The sequence below is a fragment of the Indicator indicator genome, chromosome 19, assembly GCF_027791375.1.
Source record: "Indicator indicator isolate 239-I01 chromosome 19, UM_Iind_1.1, whole genome shotgun sequence".
In the NCBI taxonomy this organism is placed as follows: Eukaryota; Metazoa; Chordata; class Aves; order Piciformes; family Indicatoridae; genus Indicator; species Indicator indicator.
This window is the reverse complement of record NC_072028.1, coordinates 257,925-282,541: the sequence shown is the minus strand read 5'-3', so window position 1 is coordinate 282,541 and position 24,617 is coordinate 257,925. Positions and strand designations below refer to the sequence as shown.

General features: G+C 48.6%; 1 protein-coding gene across 1 annotated transcript in view; it reads left to right on the top strand.

Moving 5' to 3' along the window:
• SLC7A10 (solute carrier family 7 member 10) overlaps positions 1-22,685 on the top strand; it is a 33,868-nt gene extending 11,183 nt beyond the window's left edge. The window contains exons 2-11 of the mRNA XM_054389477.1: positions 11,814-12,018; positions 13,622-13,773; positions 14,470-14,595; positions 15,539-15,692; positions 17,333-17,456; positions 17,552-17,655; positions 18,716-18,812; positions 20,980-21,129; positions 21,474-21,651; positions 22,564-22,685. Coding sequence (XP_054245452.1) covers positions 11,814-12,018; positions 13,622-13,773; positions 14,470-14,595; positions 15,539-15,692; positions 17,333-17,456; positions 17,552-17,655; positions 18,716-18,812; positions 20,980-21,129; positions 21,474-21,651; positions 22,564-22,685 — 1,412 coding nt within the window. The remainder of the gene's footprint in view (positions 1-11,813; positions 12,019-13,621; positions 13,774-14,469; positions 14,596-15,538; positions 15,693-17,332; positions 17,457-17,551; positions 17,656-18,715; positions 18,813-20,979; positions 21,130-21,473; positions 21,652-22,563) is intronic.
• The last annotated feature ends 1,932 nt before the right edge of the window (positions 22,686-24,617 follow it).

The window sequence follows — 24,617 nt, the reverse complement described above, 5'->3', positions numbered from 1 at the left end:
TAGATCAGGCCAAATGCCTTAGTATGATGTACCACAAAAATTAGGTTTGAACAATAGAATAACCTTACTTAAGAGTCTCAAAAGCCAGGAAGAATCAAATTAAGGAAGAATCTCATTCTATTGAATACACCAGGTCAGAGGACTAAAAATCACAATGTGATCTTTGCTAACAGATGCCACAAACCCTCTAGGTCACCTCTGCGACTGGGCAACTCACAGACACGGTGCTTGTGCTGCATGAGCTCCAAGTCACACAATCACTGCTGCTCAGGTTTTGTCCTGTTTTGACAGCAGACTCACTTCTGTGGTAGCTGGGGTGTCAAGCATTGTTTTATCACTGATTTAAAACAATGCAGACACTTGTGGTGTCCATGAAAGGGAGAGGAAACCTCTTCAGAGCTGGCATTCTAGGACTCCATAAACATCAAGGTTTCATTGTTTCTGATACTCTTGAATGCAGCCTGAAAACATGAAAAGCCACACACTTTGGAAACATAAATAAGGAGCCCTTTTCACCAGTGCCTTGAAATGAGTAATAACATTAGGTAGTACAAGAGTGCAGAAATTATCCAAGCTCCATAAGCTGCCAAACACTGTACTTAGACTCAAGTAAATTAAAAAAATAGCTGAATCAATATTTTAAAGAATAAGTAAGAAGAAGTATTTGATTCTGGGTGGTGCCCCCACATGCCTAACCTTCAGCTCAGAAAGGATTTCTGCTTGTATGACAAAATTAAAACAGATATAATTTTAAAAAGCTGACAAAGTACTTTTTTTGTACTACCACTAGTATATCCTGTTGCAGTAAAGCCATTTCTTACAGTAAACTGTGCCAGAGAGCAGTAGGACAGAATGTCTGCAGGTCTGCTGGCTGTGGGCACCACCAGTTGCCCAGCAACACAGCAAGGGTTAAGCAGACTTACAAAAGGTACCCAAATCCTGTATGCACCAGGAGTGCATGCAGGAGGAGGAGCTGCACTCTGCACCATCAGCCTCCCAGCAGCAGATTAAAGTCCCTTTTCTTAACAGGTCCCAAGTCTCTCAAATCCTACTGAGCAAGAGCAGAAGACTTTACTGCCTCATAGGATCAGGCCCTAAGTTCAGTTAAGGCAGCTTGGTCCATTATTGCCTGCAGAATGGTGGGGCTGGCAGAAGCCGAGTCTGAACAGACCCTGCAGCTTTCAGGACAAGTGTGCTGTGTTCTCAGTAATCAAAGTGATGGGGGCCAGTCTCTGTTAGTACAAATCTGGTAACAAGAATACTTCACCAAAAACATGGGCAGGGCACAGAAGCTTCTCAGGCAGCCCAGCTCCCTTTGCAGTGGGCAGGGATTGTCCTCTCAGTTTCAGAGACAGGAAGAGCAGCACGCAAAGGCCAAGATGAGCAAGTTCACTTCCAGGCACCAACTCAGAGGACCTCCCTGAAGACAGGTCTCTGAAAACAGGTCTCTGAGAACAGGTCTCTGAGAACAGCATCTATTGAAACCTCTGCCTTTCCCTTTGTTGCCTTCTGAGGTAGTCCTGGGACTTCTTGGCTGCAATTTAGCTGCTCAAAAGCACCAGGACTGAAAAAAACCCAAGCAAACAGAAAAACTTCTGCAAAGTGACATTTATTAAAAAAACCTACTTTGCAGGATCACAGTGAAGTGAATCATAGAAGTCTGTTGGTGTTAGTGACAGGAGCAATCAAACCTCTCTGATCGGTGGCAGGAGTGGATTAGGGAGCATCACATCACGAAGGCCCCTTGCATGGCCATGGCAGGCAGCTCAGGTCTGCATGAACCTGTGTTTGGCAGGTTAGCTAATTCAGCTCCTTCATGCTGCTGTGTGCTCCAGACATTGGGTAAGCAAATGTTTCCATCCAGGGGCAAGGAGGGACTCTTTCCCATCACAGAGCTGTGAAACCTGCGAGAGCAGCAGACTTTGCTGAAGAGCTCCTGCCTTGTTTGCATCTGCCTCCAAAACAAGGCTCGTGTAAGGCACCAGGCAGTGGCAGCAGAGCTCACAGCAAATTCCTGATCCATCTTTCTTCCCAGTGGTGTAACCTGAGCTCTAGCACAACAGTTGGTGTCTTGGGACGGCTGTTACTGCTCTGGTCATACTGCTTTGATTTAAATCTATTGCCTGGATTTCCCATTCAGGAAGGTGCTGTCAGCATTTAACTCCTTTACTGCTCAGGACACCATTGAAGGCTGAGCTTTACCTTAAAGTTTAACATGCTTAAATCTCTTCAGGGCTTAAGGATCAATTGGTGTCTGGTTTAGAGATGCTCTTCTGTATGGATCCCAGGTTATAATATTGTCACAGTTCTGCAGAAGCTACGTAAGCACAGTCCAAAAATTGACCAATTGGCCTGAATTTGAGTACACTTTGGCAGAGCTCATCTTAGTGGAGTCCCAACAGGAGGCATAAAACTCAAGAATTTGAGAGAAAACCAGGGGTGAGGGTGAAAATTAAGTTTTGCCTTACTTACAGTTGAGCAAATCAGTTCGAAGTGTCTTTCGTCCAGACCCACTCACTCCTGTAATGCTGCCCTGTGAGTCCCTGCGTGTCCCTTTGCTGCTGCAGGGCCTTGGGACAAAGGTGGCTCACATGTGGGTGCTGGTAGCCACAGCTGAGCACTGAAAGGGCCCCAGTGCATGCAAACAGAGTTGGTAATTCTCAAGGAAGAACAAAAAGCTGCAGAGTGATGCTGTGCAAGGTAAGCAGGGAGGTGCCACAGCAGCTGGAGAGCAGGCTGGAGGTCAGGGGGACAGTGGTAGCTTCCAGGCTGTTTTTTTTTTCCACTAGAGTCTCGAGTTCTCTAAGTAAACCAGATTCCCCTGTGCATTTGTATTAGCATACTGTGCATACTGCAGTTCTAATGCATCTTTTTAATGAGGCAAATGGTGACACTCCCACAAGGACTGACAGCTTTCAGGAATGGATGGGAAGAGGCTTTCCCACCGGGCAGCAGTTGCTGATAAACTTTCCAGACTACTGAAGTCATCTGTTTATTGTGCTCAGTCACAATGATCAAGAGTAATAGAACTAGAGGAAGGAAAAAATATATAACACCCTCCCCCCAGCATTTTCTATGAAACAAATTGTGCTTCAAAAATGGTGCAAGGGTCCCTGCCATTGCCATGAGCAGGGCTGAGGAGCCTGGGCTGCCAAAAAGCTGTATCTGTCACACTTTGTCTGACCCAAGGCATTCCCCAACACAGCTGAACTCTTTGGCTGTAACTAAAGCTAGGGTGGGGAGCTTTAGAACAGCATTTTGTGATTGCTTTTCTTTTTGCTAAATAGTGAAAATAACTGCAGGTGCAGAAGGCACTGTGAGAGCCATCCCAGGGGCACAGCTGTCACGGGCAGGATTTCTCAGCCAAGGAACCAACATTAAATCAGCTGCATGGGCTGGCATCTGCTTCTTAAATCATGGTGCTGGGGACCTTGCTCCACTCTCAGGTGCTTTCCTTAAAGTCAGGATTTGTCTGGTAATAACGAGTCACACAGTATCCTAGAGAAGACCTCCACCTCTTCCAGCATGCAGGCAGGGCAGGAGTCCTGCATGGAAACTGCCCACTTCTGCCTGGGGGGGGTGGGTTAATGACACCTTTCTGCTGTTTCAGGTAAAATTCCAACTCAGGATACTGAGGTGCAGAGAGCACAGAAAACAGATGTCAGGCTGGTACCAGGGGCTGATACTGCATAAAGCTGCACCATTTACAGAGCAGTGTGCAGTGCTGCACTTTCTAACTAGAGCAGCCCAGGGATTTCAGGAACATTAGAGAGGTTTCATGTACATCCCTCTTAGATCACCATTAGTTTCTCTTTGGCATTTAGTTTCTCTTTGGAAATTAGTGGAAGGTCTGAAGCCTTCTCTAACACCACAGGAGAGCTGGGCATCAAGGGTCTCAGTAGCTCCTTCACATGCTGAAGCCCTACAGTCCAGGGAGCAGTTTGAGCCCCTGTTCCCTACAGCCCCATGCCATTGTCAGTGGCAATGCAATGGGACCTACCAAAAAGAACTGCTCCCCAGCTCTGTTGGGACCCTCATAACTTCAGCTGGCAGCACTACCCTGCCATAAACCCTATTCAAGGTCCCTGGTGTCAGGGAAGAAGGCAGGAAAGGGGAGCGTGCAATATGAACCTCAATAGAGGGGGATGGTAGCAATCCCCACCTGGACATGCAGCCTTACTACCACACATGCTACTGTCAGTGTGCAGGAACTTACTCATCATTCCTCCTCTGAGAAGACACCAAGGAAAGTACCTCCTAGACCCTCCAAGAAGGCTTTTTCCAGTATTTCTTTCTTATCTGTGGTATTCTTTGCAGCACATAGAGAAGGGTCCTGGCAGCTGAGGCTTGCTCTCCATGGTAATGAAATGCAGCCCACACATCCTAACACTGGCAAGGGAAGAGGAGAAAGAACAAGTCAGAAGTTAAGGAAATAGAGAAATCAGACCAAGTACCAGAGTCAGAACAAGGAACAGGAAATAAAGCAGTAGATTGTGTGCCTGAAAAGAGCAGACAGAGCCTGCAGCCAATGAAAGGATTAGCAGGACAAAAGGATTTTTTAATTTGAAGCATCAAGAAGAATGCTATCACGCAGGCTCTACCTTCTGCTCTGATGCACACATACTGCAGCAGTGCCACTCAAACAAACAGAACCAAGCCATGCACTTGCAGACCTCTGACTTCATTATTTCACATGCTCCAGAGAGGCCTGAGCAGCAGCACCCCCTCACCACTTATCTACCTTAGTGCAGGTTTGTCCACTGCACACATCATCCACACTTTTAGTCTCCAGCACAGGGAGGCATTGCAGAGGTGGGGACCAGTCCTGGATGCTGAGGACAGCCATGTCTCCTTCCAAGTGCCCTGTTGGGCTGGGGACAGCCATGTCTCCCTCCAGGTGTTCCACTGGGCTCTGCAGCTTTGAACAGAGAGATCTGTGAGTTAATCAGTCACACCCAGTGTGTGCCCAGCTGCACGCTTGGGAGAGCTCTTGTGTGATGCCTGTGAGCCAGAGCATCAGAGCAGAGTTTATGGTGCTGGTTTTGGTTAAGGGAGCATTTGCATTTTGCTCAAGTACTGTATTGAGAATGTCCCACCTCACATTTTGCAGTGAAGCCTCTGTAGTGCAGATGTGCCCCTCTTACAGGTAGTCAGAACCTGCCAGTGCCACCTCTTCTGAGTGCTGTTCAAGTGGCAAATTATTTTGTGGTGATCACAATACCAAAACAGAGGCTTAAAAGCTTTCTTCATTAAGTCTCTCTGGGTTAGCCTTCTGTAGAAGAAGAGCAATTGACAAACGATCACCAGTTTTACAAAGAGAAGATAAAAAAGCATCCCTTTTCAGAAAGGTAGAAGTTTTAAACCAACACATTTTCTGTTTTGAACCTACTGAGCACATTGGTAGAAGCTGGGCTGCAGCAGTCTGAGCACAGGCCACCTAGTGTGGTAAGCGGCAGGCACCGGCTCAGCACCAAACCTCTGTGGCCCCTGTGCAGGCTCGGAGGGTGCTGGGTGCCGCTGGGGCTGCTCTCCACGGCCAGGGAAGGGGTTCCAAACCCCCCACCCCCCACCTTTGCACCCCTTGTGCACCTTCAACCAGAGCCAGACCAGCAGCTCACGTTTTAGGGAACTTTTCAAACGGCCCCAGGTGTATTAAAGGTCCCGGGAAGGCCGAAGTCAGCAAGTCTCACAAATTTGCTTGGATTGGGATTTTTTGACAGAATTGCCACAGGGCTGCCCCGCACCCGCCGAATGACCCCCTACAGCCGGCGCTGCCAGGGCTGCCCGCTCCCCAGCGCTGCCCATCGGCTCAGTCAAGCCTGCTCCAGCCAGGAGCGGGGCTTCTGCTCCCGGGCCAGGGGCTGCCCGTGCCGTGAGGGCAGGCTGGGACTGACACTGGCGAGAGTGGCAAACGGGAGGTGCCAGCCGCGACACCGCTCCCCAGGGCCCCGCCAGGCAGACCACGCCGCTTTCCGTGCCTGCTGCTCCCCAGCTGGGGGCACTGCCCCGGCCGACCGCTCCTGCCGCCCCAGCTCGGCCCGGCCCGGCCCGGCCCAGGGACAGGCGCTGGCCGAACGCACCGGGGGGGCACGGGCCGGGGTTACCGTCCGGCTGTGTTCCCTCCACGCAGCGGTTCTGCGGGACACCGAGCCCGGACCTCGAGTCGGTAAAAGCCCCGCAGTAAGCATCCTTCTGCGGATCCCGCAGCTCCGGTCAGCGCACAGCTACTAAACTTTAATATACACATAGGGAAATGGTTCGAAAATTCCCACAGTACCTTATTCAATCGCAAACCCTAACAGCCGGATGGAAACAGCTCATGCCAGCCTCTGCCAGACCCCAGCAGTCAGTTAGTGGTGAGCTTCTACCTGAAACAGTTATTTGACTATTTTCTGCTCTGCCACAACTGCAGTGTTAGAAAAACTTGGTTCTTCAAGTCCTTGTGGACTGCACCTGTACTTTAGTGCTCAAACAGCAAATAATGTCATGCTAAATCTGTTAAAGAAAATACTTTTGTCAGTATTTTAAGTAGCCTGATTTTTTTAAATCTTTAGAGTTGGGTGTAGCATAATCAGATTATAAATTCTTAGCTCAGTGAAATCCACTTGGAATGCTGGAATTGCAGTTTATAATGACTGGTCATGTTCTTTCTTGCTAGGGGTTTTAACATAAATATTTGAACTGAAGTCAAATTTTAAGACCATTTAATTTTGTTAAATGCTAATCCTTGTAGACATTACCACTGTCATTTTTATAGCCCTTTCTCTTTTGCCATCATTCATACTCCACTGCTACAGCAATTTTGGGTTTTACTCGTGTGTAAAGTTAAATGGCTATTATTTTAATGCAAAGCTCTATAGATTCTTTTAGTCTTCATCCATTCTGCATTAAGAGTTTTCAGAATACTATTTAAAAGCAAAAAAAATCAAGGCTATTATGTGAAATACCTAAAACACTGCCACAGAGCCTGAATTCCTGCTTGACTGGAGGTTAGAAAAACTGCACTTACAGTATGTGCTGCTTTTCATTCAACAGAGTCCCTCCAGTCCAGTCCTCTTTTAGACTTGAGTGCTTTGTTGATTCACAACTTCCTTTACCCTTTGTATTCTAAAGGCTGGGGGACAATGACTTAAAATCTCTTGCTACACTTGTGTTAATGAGATGGAGAGGAGCTGAGCAGCACCTCATGCCTCTCCACCCTGTTCAGTGCCACTGCACAGCTTTGGTGGATAGCAGCTCTCATGCTGCAGGCACTGCCAGTGTTTGGGCTAGGGCAGAGCTCAGCCAAGAGCAGTTTTCTGCTAAATAAATATATCAATAAATATCCACAATGAGTTACACCATCACCATTAGTGACATAATCCACCTCATATTTAATTTGGCTTAAACAATGTGAAAAGCACAATTCCTTTGACTAAGCTGCTGCTGTTGTTATTGTTAAACACTAATCTTAAATCTTTACAGTATCTCATACTCAGAGAAGATATATTTATTTACTAACTCCTAGGAAGGAAGCAAACTTCAGCATGAGCTTATCAGAGAGCTAGTTTAAGCAATGACACTGTCATCCCATGGGCCTAAATGATGTCTGCTTAGACATGGGAGCCCTGAGAGGATGGTCAGACTTTTAATTAATTAATTAATTAATTGACAATTTATTGTTACTCTATTCCCAGCTGTCAGTGAAATGTTGCCTATATCTGCTGTTGAGGATACAGTATAAAACCACAGAATCACAGAACTGTTTCAGTTGGAAGAGGCCCTCTAAGATCAAGTCCAAACATCAGCCTAACCCCACCGTGGCCACTAAACCCTGTCCCCAGGTGCCATGGCCACACATTTCTTGAACACCTCCAGGGATATTGACTCCCCCACCTCTCTGGGCAGCCTGCTCCAATGCCTGACCAGTACACCAGTATAATGCCTCCCAGTATACCAGTACGCCAAGAGAAAGCTGCAGCTGAAACCAGGATGGTCTCAAATGTTGCATTTAAAAATCAAAATCTCATTTTCTGCATCTTGATAAAACAGCAACAAGCAGTGGCTTCTGCTCCCCTCACTGGCACTCAAAGAACTCTGGCCTCGTCCTTCATAGCTACCCAGACACCCACTCAGAGCACGGGTTACACCTGTGGCAACCAAACACCCAGCATACAGCTGGGGATATCATCCTTGGTGATGCTGACTGCTGGCTTCCTAATTCCTGCCATGGTTCAACAAACAGGCCACAGCTCTGCAGTGATGCTGGAGCAGGCAGGACACCCAGACAGCATAGGCTTTGCCCTGCCAGAGCCTGCCTGGGAACAGGGCATCTCCCCGTGGCATCACCTGCAGTGTGCCACTGAGTGCCACAGGACCCACCACAAACTTTGGAGCACCATCACCAGAGGACAGCAGATAGGAAGCAGGACTCTGGCAGGATTTACACTCATGAACCATGCATGTTTTTTTTGGGAATGTCACCTGCTGCAGTCCTTCACTGCACTGGTCACAAAGAGATTCACCTGCCTGAAGCCAAAAAGGAAAAGGCAGGGAATTTGTTGTTAATATTTCACTCAGGAGGGCAAGGAGCTGCTTAGACACTATCCATGTTACAGAGCCATTTGGAATTTCAGACATACAAGGGATCTTTAAAGAAACACGCAGTCTTTAGTGATGGTTTATCTTTGCCAACCACACAGGAAATTGCTTCCTTTTTTCAGAAGTATGGTCTCTAAATACAGTCACAGAAAGGCCATTCCTGAAGAACTGCTGAATATTTTCAACAGGCTGAAAATGCATTATTATTTACAGTCCCTGTGGATTGTGTGCTGCAGGTAGTTAAAAGATGTTCTAAGGCCTTTGCATGCTAAGTGAATATACAAAGTATTACCAGGCCCCTTTATGTTCTCACAAGCATGATGATATTTACTGGTTGCCTTCAAAGTGCAATTCTTGAAGTGTTTTAATGAGAACTCAGCTTTTGTTTAAAAGATGAGTTTCATCTCCCATAGCTATGGTGAATAGCATCAATGCCTGACCACAAATGCACACTGCTAGGTCTAAAGCCAAAGGTGAGCTGCAAACTCTGGGTTTGTCAGGAAAGCCCCAAGCCCTAATTTTCAGGTGGGTACCACAGCTCCTGAATGGTTTCACTCTACGCAAAGCACCGATCTAGAAGCAAAGCTGCATACTGCACGTGTGAGCAGCTGGCCTGGGAAACCCACCCCAGGGCCACGTCTTAGTCTAAACATTACAAACACAAAAGATCCCAAACATAACTCAGCAAAGCACCGGAGATTGGAAAGGACAGAGGAGTTCAGGCATTCTGTTCAGCCAAAAGCCTGTTGTGGGACCCACTTCCACTGGGTCAGTGGAGACAAAGTGTGGCTGGTAGGAGAAACTGAACTTGGTCCACATCCAGCTCATTGCCACGTTACAAACAGCAGCAAACCTGAGCTAAGGCAAAAGAGCTCTGAGCAGGAGGAGAAAGCCTGAGGGGAGCAGGGGACTCAAAGATGGGTTATCCCGTCTCTGGGCCATCCCTGTCTGTCCAGTTCGGGAGCTGCTCAGAAGGAATGTTGAGCCAGTTAAAATCTGTTGTGGTTCAAATATATAGGTATGTCCAAAGCTCAACATGCTCCCCAGGATGCCACTGGCTCCTCCCCAGCCTGCGGTATTTCAGGCACATGCATCTGTGAGAAGAAGCTGTAGGTAGGATCACATGGAAAGGTCTTTTATAGCTTAAGGCCTTCCTCCAAATGCATAGCTGCTAACAGCTGCAGCAGTACCACAGACTGCCAAGACGGTGCCTCAGCTCCTAGGGCAGGTATTTCCTTTTGCAGTTCTCAAGCAGGGCACGAGCATCCTTCCAGAGAAACTTGTTTGGTTTAAATACCTTGAAACGCTTCAGCCAGCAGGAGAAACTAAGACCAAAAAGCCCCTTCAATTGTATCAAGTATCATGCATGCTTTAGCAATAGATTAACTTCTCATCTATCTCCTTGAAAGATTTCACCACTCCCTTCTAGCCATCCTTGCAGTAGGGAAGACCCAGGACAAATCTAGTAGTGCTATGAATAATACTGTGCAGCTCACCCACATCAAAACCCATTTCTTCAGTGCAAGCTGCCATGATTAATGCTGCAGTAGTGCTGAGGGCTCCCTGTGCTAGTTCAGCTAACGGATGGACACATTTAATGGGATTGCTGTTTTGGAATTATTTTGTTTTGATAACACCCACATTCCTCAGCTGTTGTTTTGTTTTGTTAAAGCATAGAAAGTGCTGCTGGTTCTGATGGCTCTCCATCCCAGCCATAATAGCAGGTCACAGGATGCCTTGGTCCTTGCTGGGGACTTCCTCCATGACTAAAGATCTCAACACTGACAAGATCTTCCTGAGCCCTGCCATCAATCTCCTCCATAACCACTTAAAAGCCATTTATTTCTGGCTTATCCTTATGTGTGCATCATGGACATTAAAAGAAGCATCCCATGCATATATAAAATCTATTCCCTACAAACACTGTCTGTGCATTTGCAGACTTATCTTCTCTTGTTCAACTCCTTTCCAGAATAATCTTCCATCCCTCATCATATTTTACAGTCTCAGGACTGGGAGCCACTGAGCTCAACCTGGCCATGGGCTCTGGAGAGGAAGGAGGGAAGAGCACACGCAGGCAGGGCTGGCTGCTCCCTTTCCCTTGCAAATCTCCCTGCTGCCACCATTCTTACACCTCCCTGTTACAATCTGGGTTCATTTAGGGATCTGCTCTATAATGTCAGCATTTGTAGAGCATGTGTAAAGCAGAGGAGAAGAGAGCTTTGATGACACGCAGACCCCAGGTGTAGGTAACAGTACCTCTTTAGTGACCAGCAACCAATGTTTTATTGTTGTGACTGCACTGATAGGAAATGCTTATGGAGTCAGCTTTAGAAATCAGCATTTTATGCCAGCTCCTAAAAGAAGCCTTCAGCAGAGCCCTATGACAGCAGGGTCTTCACAGCCTTTCGGGAAAAGTGCTGCTTAGACATTGCTCAGGAAGTCCCAAAACTGATAAAAACCTCTCCCTCAAACCCCTGAGCAGCTATGAAGTACCTCCTGCAGAATGGTTTCTCCCGGCCCCATGCAAAGAGCATTTCTGATACCATCACTCCCCTTCCACACCCAGCACTGCCCTGGCTCGCAGGCTAATTAACCAAATCAGCACAGCAGGACAAAGTCCACACTGAGTGAGAATCCAGCCACCTCACCATAGCCTTTTAAAATCTATGGGTATCTATCAGTACAGATACTGCACATATAAAACATTAATTAACAATTAATTTAAAGATAACTTTTTCAAGCACAGTTTTAAATCTGCCCTGGAGTCAAGTGCACACTTTGCTCCTACATTACAGATAATGCTATGGAGAAGGATGTTTTGACCTTCCAAACCCACTGAAGGTGGGCCTCATTTAGATACCTCTCAGGAAGAGATTAAAATCTTCATTGCAAAGATGCTTCTAATTCCTTCAGACCAAATTCTGAGGCGTGGCAGGTGGCAGCAGGCAGTTGTGCAAGCTGAGCCTGCACCACAAACTGCTGGCTGCAACCTCAGCTGCTCAGCCAGGGCTTGCTGCCCTTCAGAGAGCTGAACACAAGCTCTCTGCCCCTGGCTGCCTACAAATGGCAACACTCTCCCCAGTACAGTAAAGTACAGTGCAGCAGTAAGAGGGGGTGTGGGGGCTGTTCTTGTTTGCCAAGCGTGGACTGTGAGGTCATTTGCCTGGGGTTTTAATAAAGTGCATTTCTCGTGTTCTTTTACTTCACTGCAAACCCTCTGTCCTTTCCAGGTAACATCATTGGCTCGGGGATCTTTATTTCACCCAAAGGGGTCCTGGAGCACACTGGCTCAGTGGGACTGGCCCTCATTATCTGGGTGCTGGGCGGCGGGGTGGCTGCCCTCGGCTCGCTCTGTTACGCTGAGCTGGGAGTCACCATCCCCAAATCCGGAGGGGACTATTCCTACGTCATGGAGATTTTTGGTGGGCTAGCAGGGTAAGTGCTCTCTCTCTACAAAGTCATTTGGAAACCTATTTACATGAAGTGTTTTGTGTGGAAAAGACACCTGAGAAACAGGGAAGGGTTCTCAAACTCTTCTGCAAAACCGTTCTTTCTGTTACCACTGGCAATACCAAATAGCCCCTATGAAGCTGCTGCTGCTGCCTTCCAAGGAAAGGACACTGATTCTGTCACTTCCCTCTCTGACTCACCGAGCCCATGACAGGAAGGAGCAATGCTGTAAATGATGCTGTGTCCAAGTGACATTCCTTCTGCCAGCCATGAGTGATCAGTGCCCTCCACTGAGGAGCTTCACGCACCAGGGAGGCCAGGCTGAAGCTTCTTGCCATAAACCAGAGCTGCTGGCAGTGCTGCACCACTTACTGCAGCTGTTCAGAGCAGCAAATGCTGTAAATGCACAGGGGGCACAAAGGCTGTCCCAGGAACATCACTGTCAGGGAGGACAGACATATCAGAGCCACATAAAAACAAAATAATTATGCTTTCCAGGGGAGAAAACAAAGCACATGAGAAGTGAAATACAGCTGGACCTGGCTTTGGTCATTCCTCAGCTCACCCTGCACTGAGTGCCAGAAAGCATCAGGTGACACCACTGCTGTCAGAAGCCACACGCCTGCTGACTGGTCCCTACCCAGCAATTCCCTGGGAGCAGAGCAATGCTCTCCTCTCCCAGAGCACCCAGCTCAGCTGTGGCAGCATCTCAGCTGGTGAGCTGCTGGCTTGCAGTGCACAAGCACTATCACAAAAGCACAACGTGGTCACCTGAAGGGAAGCAGCACTCCCATTCTTGCTTTGCAAAGACACTTTATTTCTTCTCCCAAGAAAATAAGCCCTGTAGGACAAAGAGCTGCCTTAGGCAAGAGGCCTCCAGGCAGGTTTTGGTGCAAAGTAGTGGGACTCAGTCCTATCTTCCAGCAAAGCCAGGCTGAGATTGTGCCTTGCTGCACTTTGGTGAGCCATCACCTAAGGTCTGAAGCAGTAGGGACCTCTCACCAACACCTTCAGTTTTCCACTTGGGAAGTGCCCATTTCCCCACTGACACTCAAATGTGGAGCTTCAAGCTGAAAGGGACCCTTGGGAGCCTGCATTGTGCTTCCCCTGAGGGGGAAAAAGCCTGCTTCTCCAAAAGTCCTGTTTCCTTTTCTGATTTAGTCCTTCTACAGCAAAGAACATTAAGTCCAGCATATAAAGCTGTAGTGCATCTGCCAAAGGATGATTTTCCCATCAGACGGTGCAACTCTGTCACTCCCTGCTGAAATTCTGCATTTCCTTTAATTAGTGCCATCAGTCCTGCTCGTATTTCAATCCAGCATGAAACAAATTGAGTGTCAGAAAGCTAATGAATTATTCATGTTGCCATTAAACCACATTCTACCCAATACCAGCTGTAACACAGAACTACATACTACAACACAGAAGCAAGAACCAATTTTGCCCAAATTATTGTTTTCAGAGTCACTCTGCTCACTGAATGTTTTCAGCTTTTTGGTCTGGATGCCTCAGGAGCTCTACCAAAGCACTGCCTAGTTGAGCATGTGCTACCCCCAGAACTTTCTTGTGTTTCCTCTTGTCTTTCCAGGTTTCTGCTGCTGTGGAGCGCAGTGCTCATCATGTACCCGACCAGCCTGGCCGTCATTGCACTGACCTTCTCCAATTACGTCCTGCAGCCTGTCTTCCCTAACTGTATCCCCCCCTACAATGCCTCAAGGATTCTCTCCATGGTGTGTTTACGTGAGTATTTGCTTCTCACGCACGCACAGAGCTTGCTTTGGGTTTATGTGGGACCTCTCGAGGGACCACAACCCCAAAGGCCCGGGGCGGTCCCCAGGCAGCCACTATATCCGGTGCAGGATACTCAGTCCCTTTCCAGCACAATGGGCTGGAGCAGGGCACAGCGGCGTCCAGACCCCTTGAGGGTCCGGGGAGAAGCGGCAGCATTGAGCCGGTGGGATGGGGCAGTTCTGTGCTGCCCGCAGAGCCGCGGCTGCCCAGTACGGCTCACCCACCAGTGGAGGTGACGCCCTGGCACGGATGGCCCACCACCATCTGAGCCCTTCTTTTACGCTCAGCCGCCGCAGCGTGCCAGGAAGAGCAGTGCAGCGGCAGCTCTGCACTCGCTGCTCACGGAGCCTGCGAGGGCAAAGCAGAGCCGCGGGGACCGCAGCGCTCGGCGTGGAGCTGCGGCTCGGGCACAGCGCAAAGCTGAGGCGAGCCCCGACCGGAGCGAGGGAGGCTGCTGGCTGCCGGGGATGCCCCAGCAGCCGGGAGTTTCCTCAAGACAGGCAACGCTCCTCCTCGCCCTCCCTCCTGGCCACACCAGACCTCCCCACAGGGAGCTTGCTCATCGATCTGTTTCCAATGCCTTGACTGTGTGTTTCTTAAATAAACATAATTTCATTTCACTGAACTCAGTCTTTTGCTCTCCAGTCCTCCTGACCTGGGTGAACAGCTCCAGCGTTCGATGGGCAACACGAATTCAGGATATATTCACAGCAGGAAAGCTCTTAGCCCTGGCCCTTATCATTATTGTGGGCTTCATACAGATCTTTAAAGGTACTCTGAGACAGCTCTAACACGGGGATGGTACTGTTGCTAAGACTTGATTTTTTGCACTCACTGCACTATTTCCTCCTTACAAAGCAGCCCAAAGGAGTGCTGGGTTTAGCCAGGGCTGTACACTCACACAGCCATGGAAAGGATGGCACAGCAGGAAATAAGCTGCATCTCCTCCAACAAGTCCTTTTCTGGCCTGCCTTGTCAGTTTTGATAGAAAGAAGAAAGGCAGCTGTGGATGTGTCAGACCAGTTACTGGTTTTTTTTTTTAATCTCTTGTATGTTCCTTACATCTGAAGTTCTCTGGGTGTAAAACAAATAAGCTCTGCTTTGCCCCGGGCATGAAGACACCTGCTTCATTTTGAGCACTAGTCAAATTTCCTACAAAAAGTCACTTATAACATTCAAGTAGGCAAAAAAAAGTCTCACTGATTCACCAACATAATGGAAAGCAGGGAACACAGGAGGCTCAGAGTTTTTATCGTGTGCATGATGAGTCAGATCAAAGAAGATGAAATGTGACATCTACAGAAAGCAGAAGCTTGTTCTCTCTGTGATAATAGCCCTACCATCTTGATAATGCTTCCAGCCCTCCAAGCAGCTTATACCTTATAAACTTTTGTGAAAGAAAACCCCAGGCAGGAGTTCACCCTGCCAGGGAGCTGTCCTTGGGCAGTGCATGCTGGCTAAGGGTCCCACGACTCAGAGCAGTGACACCGGTGCAGCAGCACGGGTGGCCGTGAGGGATGCCTGTGTGCACTGCCCAGTTGCCTCCACAGACAGCACTGCAAATGCAGTGGCAGCCCATGGCAACAAGAAGAACATGAACTCCCAAATCCAATAAGGAATAACAAAAGAAAAAAAATAATCAAAAGCAAAAGTTTACCTCAATTCCTCCAAAAGGTAGGGGGGGCTTAACCTCTTGCTTGCGCTCTCTGTGCAGGAAACTATGAAGAGCTGACACCAAGTAATGCATTCAACTTTTGGATGACTCCATCTGTGGGGCATTTAGCCTTAGCTTTTCTTCAAGGGTCCTTCGCATTCAGTGGCTGGAACTTCTTGAACTATGTAACAGAAGAACTGGTTGATCCCTGCAGGCAAGTATCCATTTCCATGCTATCCACATTTTGTTGAAATTCTGAAACACTGGAGCCATGTGGTAACAGCAATCATTTAATGAGCTGCAGCAACGTCTTTCCATGTCTGTGGGATCACTCTTTCCCAAGGAGAGAGAGATATTTTTTTTATTTAGAATACAAAGCAGGCAAGTTAAAGGACTACTGAAATTAAAAATATATTGCACAAGGCATCACCTGAACCTAAGCAGCCTCCAGAGAAAGCAGGATCTTCATGGCACTGCCCAGTCACACAGTGCTTCTGTAGGAGCAAAGGAACCACCCATGAGATGCCACATAAGCACCTATAGGGAGAACACTTCTGTTAGAAAGGTGGAGTTATGCTGGAAGTTGCTCGGGTTTTTCACCCAAAGGGGATGTTCCATAGACACCTGAAAGAGAAGATTAGAAAGCTGCTACATGGTGCAGCTTCAGGCATCTGCCTGCCAGGGCGACCGACATCGGGCAACTGCTGGTCCTGGGTACAGGAGGGGGCTTGAAAATGACTTGTCATGAGCAGGCTGGGAGAGCTGGAGGGAAAGTGAATCTTAGTCTAGTAAAGCAAAGCTGAAATGTTTCAACATTTCTGATCTGATGAAGCAATGACAACTGCCAAGAGCAGCTCCTGGAGCATTGGTTATTGCTACGCACCCAATGCACACAGAAGCTAACCAGGGAGGAGCTGCAGCTGTGACACAAGCTGGGTGGGAAGGGACTCAAGCTGTAGCATTATGAGTAGCTCTGCACATGCCCCCACACTGGGGAGTGGCAAAGGGCACATCTAGCGGTCTTGGCAGGAACGAACAAACTGTGGTAACGTGTTCCCCCAGTAAAACATCAACATTTTAATGGAACACCACAATTCCAAAGCTGAATAATGAAACCTTATGACTTAAGGCTCAGCTGGCCTTAGTGGAGAAAGGAGGAGAAAGATGAGTGAATGGCCTTTTTTAGAAATTATTTTTACAGCCTGTAAGGGGAAACAAGAATATTAAAGAATAATTTGATAATCAAAACCACTTCCCATTTTTACTAAATCTATTCAAAATCACAAAGGCTAAACAGGTTTTTAAAAACTTTTTTCCAAAGCTGTCCCCGAGAGAAGAATACATCGTGTTAGCCACAGAGCAGCTCAGGTGTGGACCTCTAAGGAGGTCCCTGGATGGCTGGCCAAGCACAGCTATGCCACTGTAAGCTGCACAGTGTTTTGTGAGACCAGGTTTACAGCATGGCATGGGCCAAAGCAGCCAGCATGATCAACAGGACCCTGGGCCTGTTCAGAGAAGGTGAAGCTGAAACAAAACAAGGCATTTTATCCTCCCCCTGGTGCCCAGGGCTTCTGAGAAAACACCTGTTTCATGTTTCAACAGCATGCTGCTCAACACAGGATATCCCAAGGCCCAAGGGGAGTACATGGCACTTTTGTCCCAGGGAGCCCCCCTGCAGAGGTGCCATTCCATAGCACTTTTAGCCTCTTCCAGCTTGCAGCCGGTCCAAGAGGAAGCAGAAGTGCTGCTCCCCTCCAGATGAACCCATCCAGCTGGGTGACCTCCCCCCAGGTTGTTGTGGTCTCACTGTGCATGAGTATAATTTCTTCTCTACCCTCCCAATTCTTTTATTAGGAACCTACCTCGTGCCATATTCATATCCATCCCATTGGTGACATTTGTGTATACGTTCACCAACATTGCATATTTCACTGCCATGTCACCCCAAGAGCTCTTGTCCTCCAACGCTGTGGCGGTAGTAAGTAAACCATTCCCTGGATGTCTAAACTGCACTTTGATTTCAGTTCTGTGCTTTGCAGTGTGTTTCAGTTTCTCTGCCTTCTGTTGCTTTAGACATTTGGTGAAAAGTTACTGGGCTATTTTTCCTGGGTTATGCCAGTCTCAGTGGCCCTATCTACATTTGGAGGAATAAATGGATACCTTTTTACCTCATCCAGGTTAGATGGAGTACAATTTTATGACCATTATCTAATTTGGGGAGGGGCTGTTTTAATTTCATTTACTGAAGAAATGCTAGCTAGACATTTTGGATGTACAGCAGGAGCTGGTGTTGGGTGTGTTGGATACATTTAGTTGTGAACTGCTCTGTTTCCAATCAGCAAATGTAATGTTGAATCAGGGAGCCTCTTGCAGAATAATCCTTACAAGCTATGGAAAGTGCAGATGCAGAGTACCAAATGGCTTCGGCGTGGAACCAAATTTTACATTGGTACAGTTCCAGAAGCTACAAACTAAACTGTGCTTTGCTCAAAGAGCAGCTTTAGGGCCTGGTACTCTTCCCAGCTACAGACATTTTTATTTCTGTGCTGGAAAAACTCCTTTCAGGCAGGATGCTTTGCACACACTCTGCTGCTGGTAGGGCCAGAATGTGAAAAGTCAACTATATTGCATTCTACAAAGTCCACTTATATTAACTGACATCCCTGAATTTAATTTAAAAATTATTTTTAAATTGTTGAGGAAACGACTCAAGTACCTAGGGAAAGATATTTAACCCAGCCCTTTTCTTGAGTATAATGAGATGTGTCAGATCTGAGTGCATAAGTAACAGGTTTTGTACTTAAAAGTGAAATCTTTAGGCATGTTAAACATCTAAACCCCTTTTGACATTGTAAATGTTATCTCCAAGGGGTTCTATGCGTTAGCTATGCATGGCTGATTACCACAAGTACTGCGCAGTGTTCATCCCACCCTGGGTAAGGAGGTAATGCTGGCTAGCAGACAGGGGCTGGACAGCTTTGGGTCCTTCTCCTCCTCAGAGGTAACAGCACCTCAGAGCAGGTCCTTTCACCAATGACATGAGCCACAAAAGGCCTCCTGAAGGCTCTGGTTAGAGTTACTTATGCAGGCAGTCTCTGGTCACCTCCCCATCACAGCCTAGCAGCCAGAGGCTGCAGCATCCTGCCACGGCAGTTGAGATTAGAGCTGGCACACAGCCAGGTGTTGAAGGGGCTGCTGTACACCCAGTGCTTTCAGCTCTGCTGTTCTTATTGCTAGGCTGTGTTTCTCCGGTGCCCGAGAAGGCCACTTGCCCAGCCTGCTTGCCATGATCCACGTCAAGCGCTGCACGCCCATCCCTGCCCTGCTGGTCTGCGTAAGTCCTGCCTGCCCTGCTGGCTGCCCTCCAGCCTGCTCTCAGCAATGCCGAATCACAGCGAGGGCAGCTGCAGAAACCCCGGAGAGGACCTTTTAGCCCAGAGGAGAAGTGAGTCTGCCTGTAGTGCTGCTGCTGGCTGAGCAGCTCCAGAAGCCCCTGAGAGGAGCACCCCTCGGGCTCCCTGCTGCTCCCAAGCACCCTCAATGCCTGGAGGCTTTCCCTCCTACCCAACTTCAGCTGCAGTTTCAGCTCATTACCACACGGCCTACCCACAGCAGAGGCAGAGACTGGCTTTTGATACAGATACTTCACTTAAGGCAAGATGACTTCTTTTGACCAATTCTGCCTGCTTTCCACTAGCATTTGGAAATCCCCACAGTCACTGCTGACCCCACTTGGGCAGACCCCAGGGAGAGGACAAAGTACTGCTAAATTCACTTACTCTCAGTAAGCAAAACATCTTGTGAGAGATGATCGAGCAGTGCTCTGAGGACCAGGGGTCTTTTCTGTGGGCCAGAAAATTAAGTAGGAGCAGTGATTACAGCACCCTGAATGATATGTCAGGTAGACAAGATGTCACCTGAAAAGATTTCTCTCCATTTTTATGCAGCAGAAAGTTCCACCATCTCAAGGACTTACAAAAGGGACAGTTTGAAGCAGGATGCTTCATAGACTTTCCAGTAGTGGAGCTAGAACATGTGATGGTTTTACTGTAGCATAGAGGACACTAAAGAGGAAAATGACTCCCAGCACTGCTATCCCCAGCTGCATGGCCTGAGAAAGCAAATTCCCTGAAGGGCATTTGCTTGAAATCTCAGCTGCATCAGCTGCTGCCAAGTGCAGCTTTGCCACTGATATCAAAACAGATGCTCTCAGAAGTGCACACTTCTGTCTCCCAGCTCTAACCACAACTCTGGCACAATACACCCAGACCAAATTCCACCAAATCAGCCCCCTAGCATGTTCCACTTTTATGACAGATTACAGATCCATCTGAGACTTTGTGACATGTCCAGGCCTCAGTACCCCATCACAAACACCTCACATGCCATCCATGCAGAGTTTTGGGGCAAACTGCCCAAAGCCTGTCCTGCTCCAAGCAGCCTGAGAGCACTGACCCCATGGCAGGCTCCAGCTGGGCAGCTGTGCTCTGCTGGTGCCCATGAAGCAGAACTCCTTTGTCCTTAAGGATCCATCAGCTGAAAGGACTCACTGGCTTCAGAAGCTGCTTTGCTGATGGGCAGCCCCAGGGACAAGAGAGGAACTAAAGGGTTGTTTGACTGTGGTGGTACAGAAGCCCTCCCACCCGAGAGGACTTTGCCACTGAAAAAGCTAATTAAGAAAAAGAGGCATAGCAAAAAGAGGGCCTGGAGGAACACCAACCAAAACCCTGAGTGCTTTCTGGAGGCGTTTGGATATTTAGCTTTCTGCAAGGTGTGGCCACTGGCAGACAACATTCATAGGACCAGTACCGGCAGGGGCTCAGCTCCTGGGGTGCTGGCAGGCAGGCAGGTGTGGTGCAGGACCTGAGGACAACACAATGGTGCCCAAGCCAGCTCTCCTGGCTTTACTGAGCTCAGCGGAAACACAGCACAAACGAGTGCAGGCCTGGAAATTTCTACCACCTACCTGCCAGTGCTCAAACCCAAGGCATGCTCAAAAGATGAATGGTGATGGTCATCTGCACCACAAGCTGCAGGCCAGTGGGGGGAAAGGGCAGAGCTCCTACAGGGCACCTGCAACGATGCCATGCACTGAGCCCACCCTGTGAGGCTGCAGGAAACCTTCCGTTTGTCTGAAGTCTTCACCTTCAATAGCTGTTAAAGCACGCAGCAGAAAGGGGTGGAGTGGGGAGCCAGAAAGCTCTGCCAGTCCTCCCAGCCCTGCCTGCCTGCTAGGGGGCACCTCTGCCAGCACCCCAGGTGTTATAATCAGACCTGCTGGGCTCTGGCCTCAGCATGCCCTGAGGAATCCTTGAATGTCCACTGAGCCCCAGACCCAGTGCACAGACCGAGGACACCACCAAGCTGCGGAAGGCAGCAGACACCCAGCAGGGGCCACAAACAAAAGGAGTTTAAAGGCTTCCATGGGTTTTCTGCTCGCTTTTGTTGGGTTTAAGCTACCTTCTCTGGTAATGACTCACGTGAAGCTTCTCCCTTTGCAGTGTTTGGCCACTCTTGTCATCATGCTGGTTGGGGACACCTACACGCTCATCAACTACGTGTCATTCATTAACTACCTCTGCTACGGAGTCACCATCATAGGCCTGATCGTGCTGCGCTGGAGGAAACCCAGACTCTACAGACCCATCAAGGTGACAATGTTACAGCTAAATCTCTTGGCTGCAACAGCAGTGCCAGGGTGGGGCAGGCACACCAAGCCCTCCACCCTCCTGCTTTGAAGAACAGTTCATTTTTTGGTGCAGTGGTGATGTATGAAGTCCCCAAACCACACCCCAAGTGCCACTACAGGACATGCGGGCATTCTTAACTTGCCAGCATGGGCAGAGAGGACAACAGTGAGGAAGGGAAGGGGGGCACGACCCACTCAGGGGTCCTGCAGCTGCAGTTCTGCCTGCAGTCCCCACAGCCCCCTGCCACTGCTCAGCCACTGCTATTGCTCTTCACAGTCATGCTCTGCTCTGCTTTCTCCTGGTAGGTGAACCTCCTCATCCCCATCACTTACCTGGCATTCTGGGCATTTCTGCTGATCTTCAGCTTGTACTCCGAGCCGATCGTCTGCGGAGTTGGACTCATTATCATTCTGACTGGAGTGCCAGTGTTCTTCCTTGGAGTCTACTGGAGAAATAAACCAAAGTGTGTAAATAGGCTAATAGGTAAGGCAGCACTCCCTGAGCTGCTGGCTGTTCCCAGGGCTGCAGTGACATGCTGGGCCTCTGTCACATGGGCACTAAAACAGCTGGGAAACTGCCCACACCAGCCTGACCACTGCTCTCTGTCAAAAGCAGCACCTGGACACAAAGTACTTGCCTTGGAGCAGCTGCTTTGCTCACTCCTGCCTTGTTTGCCTCCTCTCCTGCTGTTGGGGAGCTCTCCGTCTACTGAGCTCCCTCACAGCTGCTCACAGCAGCCTGTCCTGGAGCACATACTCAGCAGGGTAACTTCCAGCACAGGAAGGCTAAATAAGCTACAGGACAAATGCCTGAGAGCTTTGCCTTCCTCTTGCCCTGCTTTCCTCCCACTGTGCCACCACATCCCATGCAGGAGCCCTGCATAGCCTGCTGAGTTATCTCACAGCCTCAAGACAAAGCCTGGCACTGTCACTCACCCCCAGGGAAAACTGCACTTCAGTCTTTTAGTTCTGGCTGTATTTGGCTTTCAACTGTTTTGCTCTGAGGTGAGGACTTTCAAATGAACCCTTTGCTCTGACCAGAGGGTTTGCATGGGCTGTGCCAGGCTCTGCTGCCAGCAGCTCCCTGAGACCAGCAGGCTCCACCATGGCCACAGGGCCAACCCAGTGCCAGAAGGGCTGGCAGCCATCCCACCCTGGCCCTGCCAGCCTGCCATGGGGAAGGGCTTTGGATGGGTGTCCCTAAAGCTGTCACCTCTTATCCTGCTGCTGCTTCCAAATGCTGTTGTGCAGCTGGAGGGGGCGGCCGGAGGGGGTGGCCAGGCCAAGTGCCCCTCGGGGCAGGCCACATTGGCTCAAAGGTGGCAGTGCCTTGGCAGTGCTTTGGTTTGGAAGGGTTCAAGCATCCCCACTAACCACCCCCATTTGCTTTTGACAGAGTCCATCACCTGCTGGGGCCAGAAGCTGTGTTTTGTGGTCTACCCCCACAGGGGAGTCGCCGAGGAGCAGGCATCCTCAGCCTGCTCACGGGGCCCAGCCAGCCAGGGGGCATGGAAATAGCACAGTGGCCCACAGGCTGAGCTGGCTTCTTGTTTACATGATGAGTCCTGCAAAAAGGTGTTCTGGAAAGAAATTGGGTTTAGAACTCCAATAGTGAAGCCCATAAAATGAGCTACACCCTTTACAGCACCTGTAGCTTTTAGGCTTTCCCTAAAAAAATAAATTAAAAAAAGGGGGGGGGTGTTAAAGGAAAATAAACAAAATATAAAATAAGGTGCTGGTTGTTTTATTCTGGCAGCGTACTTGTTCAGCAGTGGAAGACAGCATAGATATAGCTCTAGAATACTGATTTTAGCCACCAGAAGGGTCCATCAGAGACATACAAATTTAGGCATTTCAGAAGTAGGGCAGCTCCTGATGCCAAATCAAAGTGGAGAAATCAAAACAAAGTGAGTAGACCTTGGGACAGATGCCTGCAGGAGAATTCCTGTCACTGTCCCTGGGCAGGGTAAAACCCCATGCAACACATGAGATGTTGAAGTTGAAACGCAAAGGACCACCCACTCACATACCTGAAAGGCACAGTGCCTCTGCTGGAGTCTCCGAGCACCCACAGCCAGCCCTGCTGCAGGCAGCTCGCTGTGTTGGACACCAACCAACCTGGGCAGACCTTAGAGAAAAGGGTACAACATCAACAGTCGGCTTGACTGAGCAGACGTCATTTGGTGACAGAAAAACGTCCAGAAGTAGTGATCAAAATCTGGAGAGTCTGAGTTTGGCAGCAGTTCTGCAGAGGCAGAGCTGTCCCCCAGATGGGCACAGTCCTCATCACGCCGCCTGGGAACACGTGTGAGGCTCAGCGTGACTCATAGAGGACAGAGATGTGGAAGGCTTTGCAGGGGACTCAGCAGAGGGATCTCAACAATCTCAACAACCTCAGCAATTCTCCTTCCTGAAGCATCAGGTGACATCACACTGCTTCAGAGACCAATCCCCCATTTCATCTGTGCTCAGCCAAGGAAGGAGCTTAAACCGTTCTTACATCAGACACTCTGGAGAAGGTGTTTTCAATATTTGATTTGTGGCAAACACTAGGAACATAATGTAGCTCATGTACTGGATTAACATGCAGAGGCTTGCTGCTGCTGCAGCAACATGGCCATGTTCACACCAAAGAACCTTGGGAAAATACAAAAAAGCAAGAACAGCTCTGAGGGATATTTTGAATTCGTACTATTCTTTGGCAACCACCACAAACACCATCACGTTCAGCAGCCTTGGTAGCAGCCATGTGAATTCAGCTTTTCAAGTATCTTTCTAGGTATTGCAGGCCCTGTTGTAAAAGTCAAGCATCCATTATCTGTGCCAAGTATCCACATTCCCCAAAGATCTCAGAGACTCAAAATCAGGAGCAAGCTCCAGGAACTTGTCCTTCCAGCACAATGCATTATTCAGAGACTTTAATTTTTAAATGTGGATTCATCTCTCTCCAAACCTTCAGACACCAGGCACTAAAAAGAAACACAACTTACACTGCTCTCTCTGTATCAAGCTGTTAATCAAAAGAGTTTAAAATGTGGCTTCAACTAAAGAACAGGTGTGGGTCTGTGTGTGCATGCGCACACAGCTAGGAGACATTCCCCATCTTACAGCATGTTATGGACATCCAAAGCTTGCTGATGAACATCCTGCCTGTTCAGCTTGCTCTGCTAACAACACTCCCTGCACTGCACACCTCCCCTGCTCATGCTGGCTGAACACCACTCCAACACTCAACTCACCTTGGAGGCTCTCACAGCTAAGTCTTGATTTCCATAGTGCAAAACCCACTCTCTGTGGTACAACTTCCAACACATTAATTTTTTCAATAACTTCACTACCTAGTGGGCAAATTAAACATAAGCCAGCACCAGCAATAACACTGCTTTCAGAGTTGCTGGATGGTTCTGTGGCTTTGCTTTTGTTTGTTTAAATAATTATGGTATGAAACCT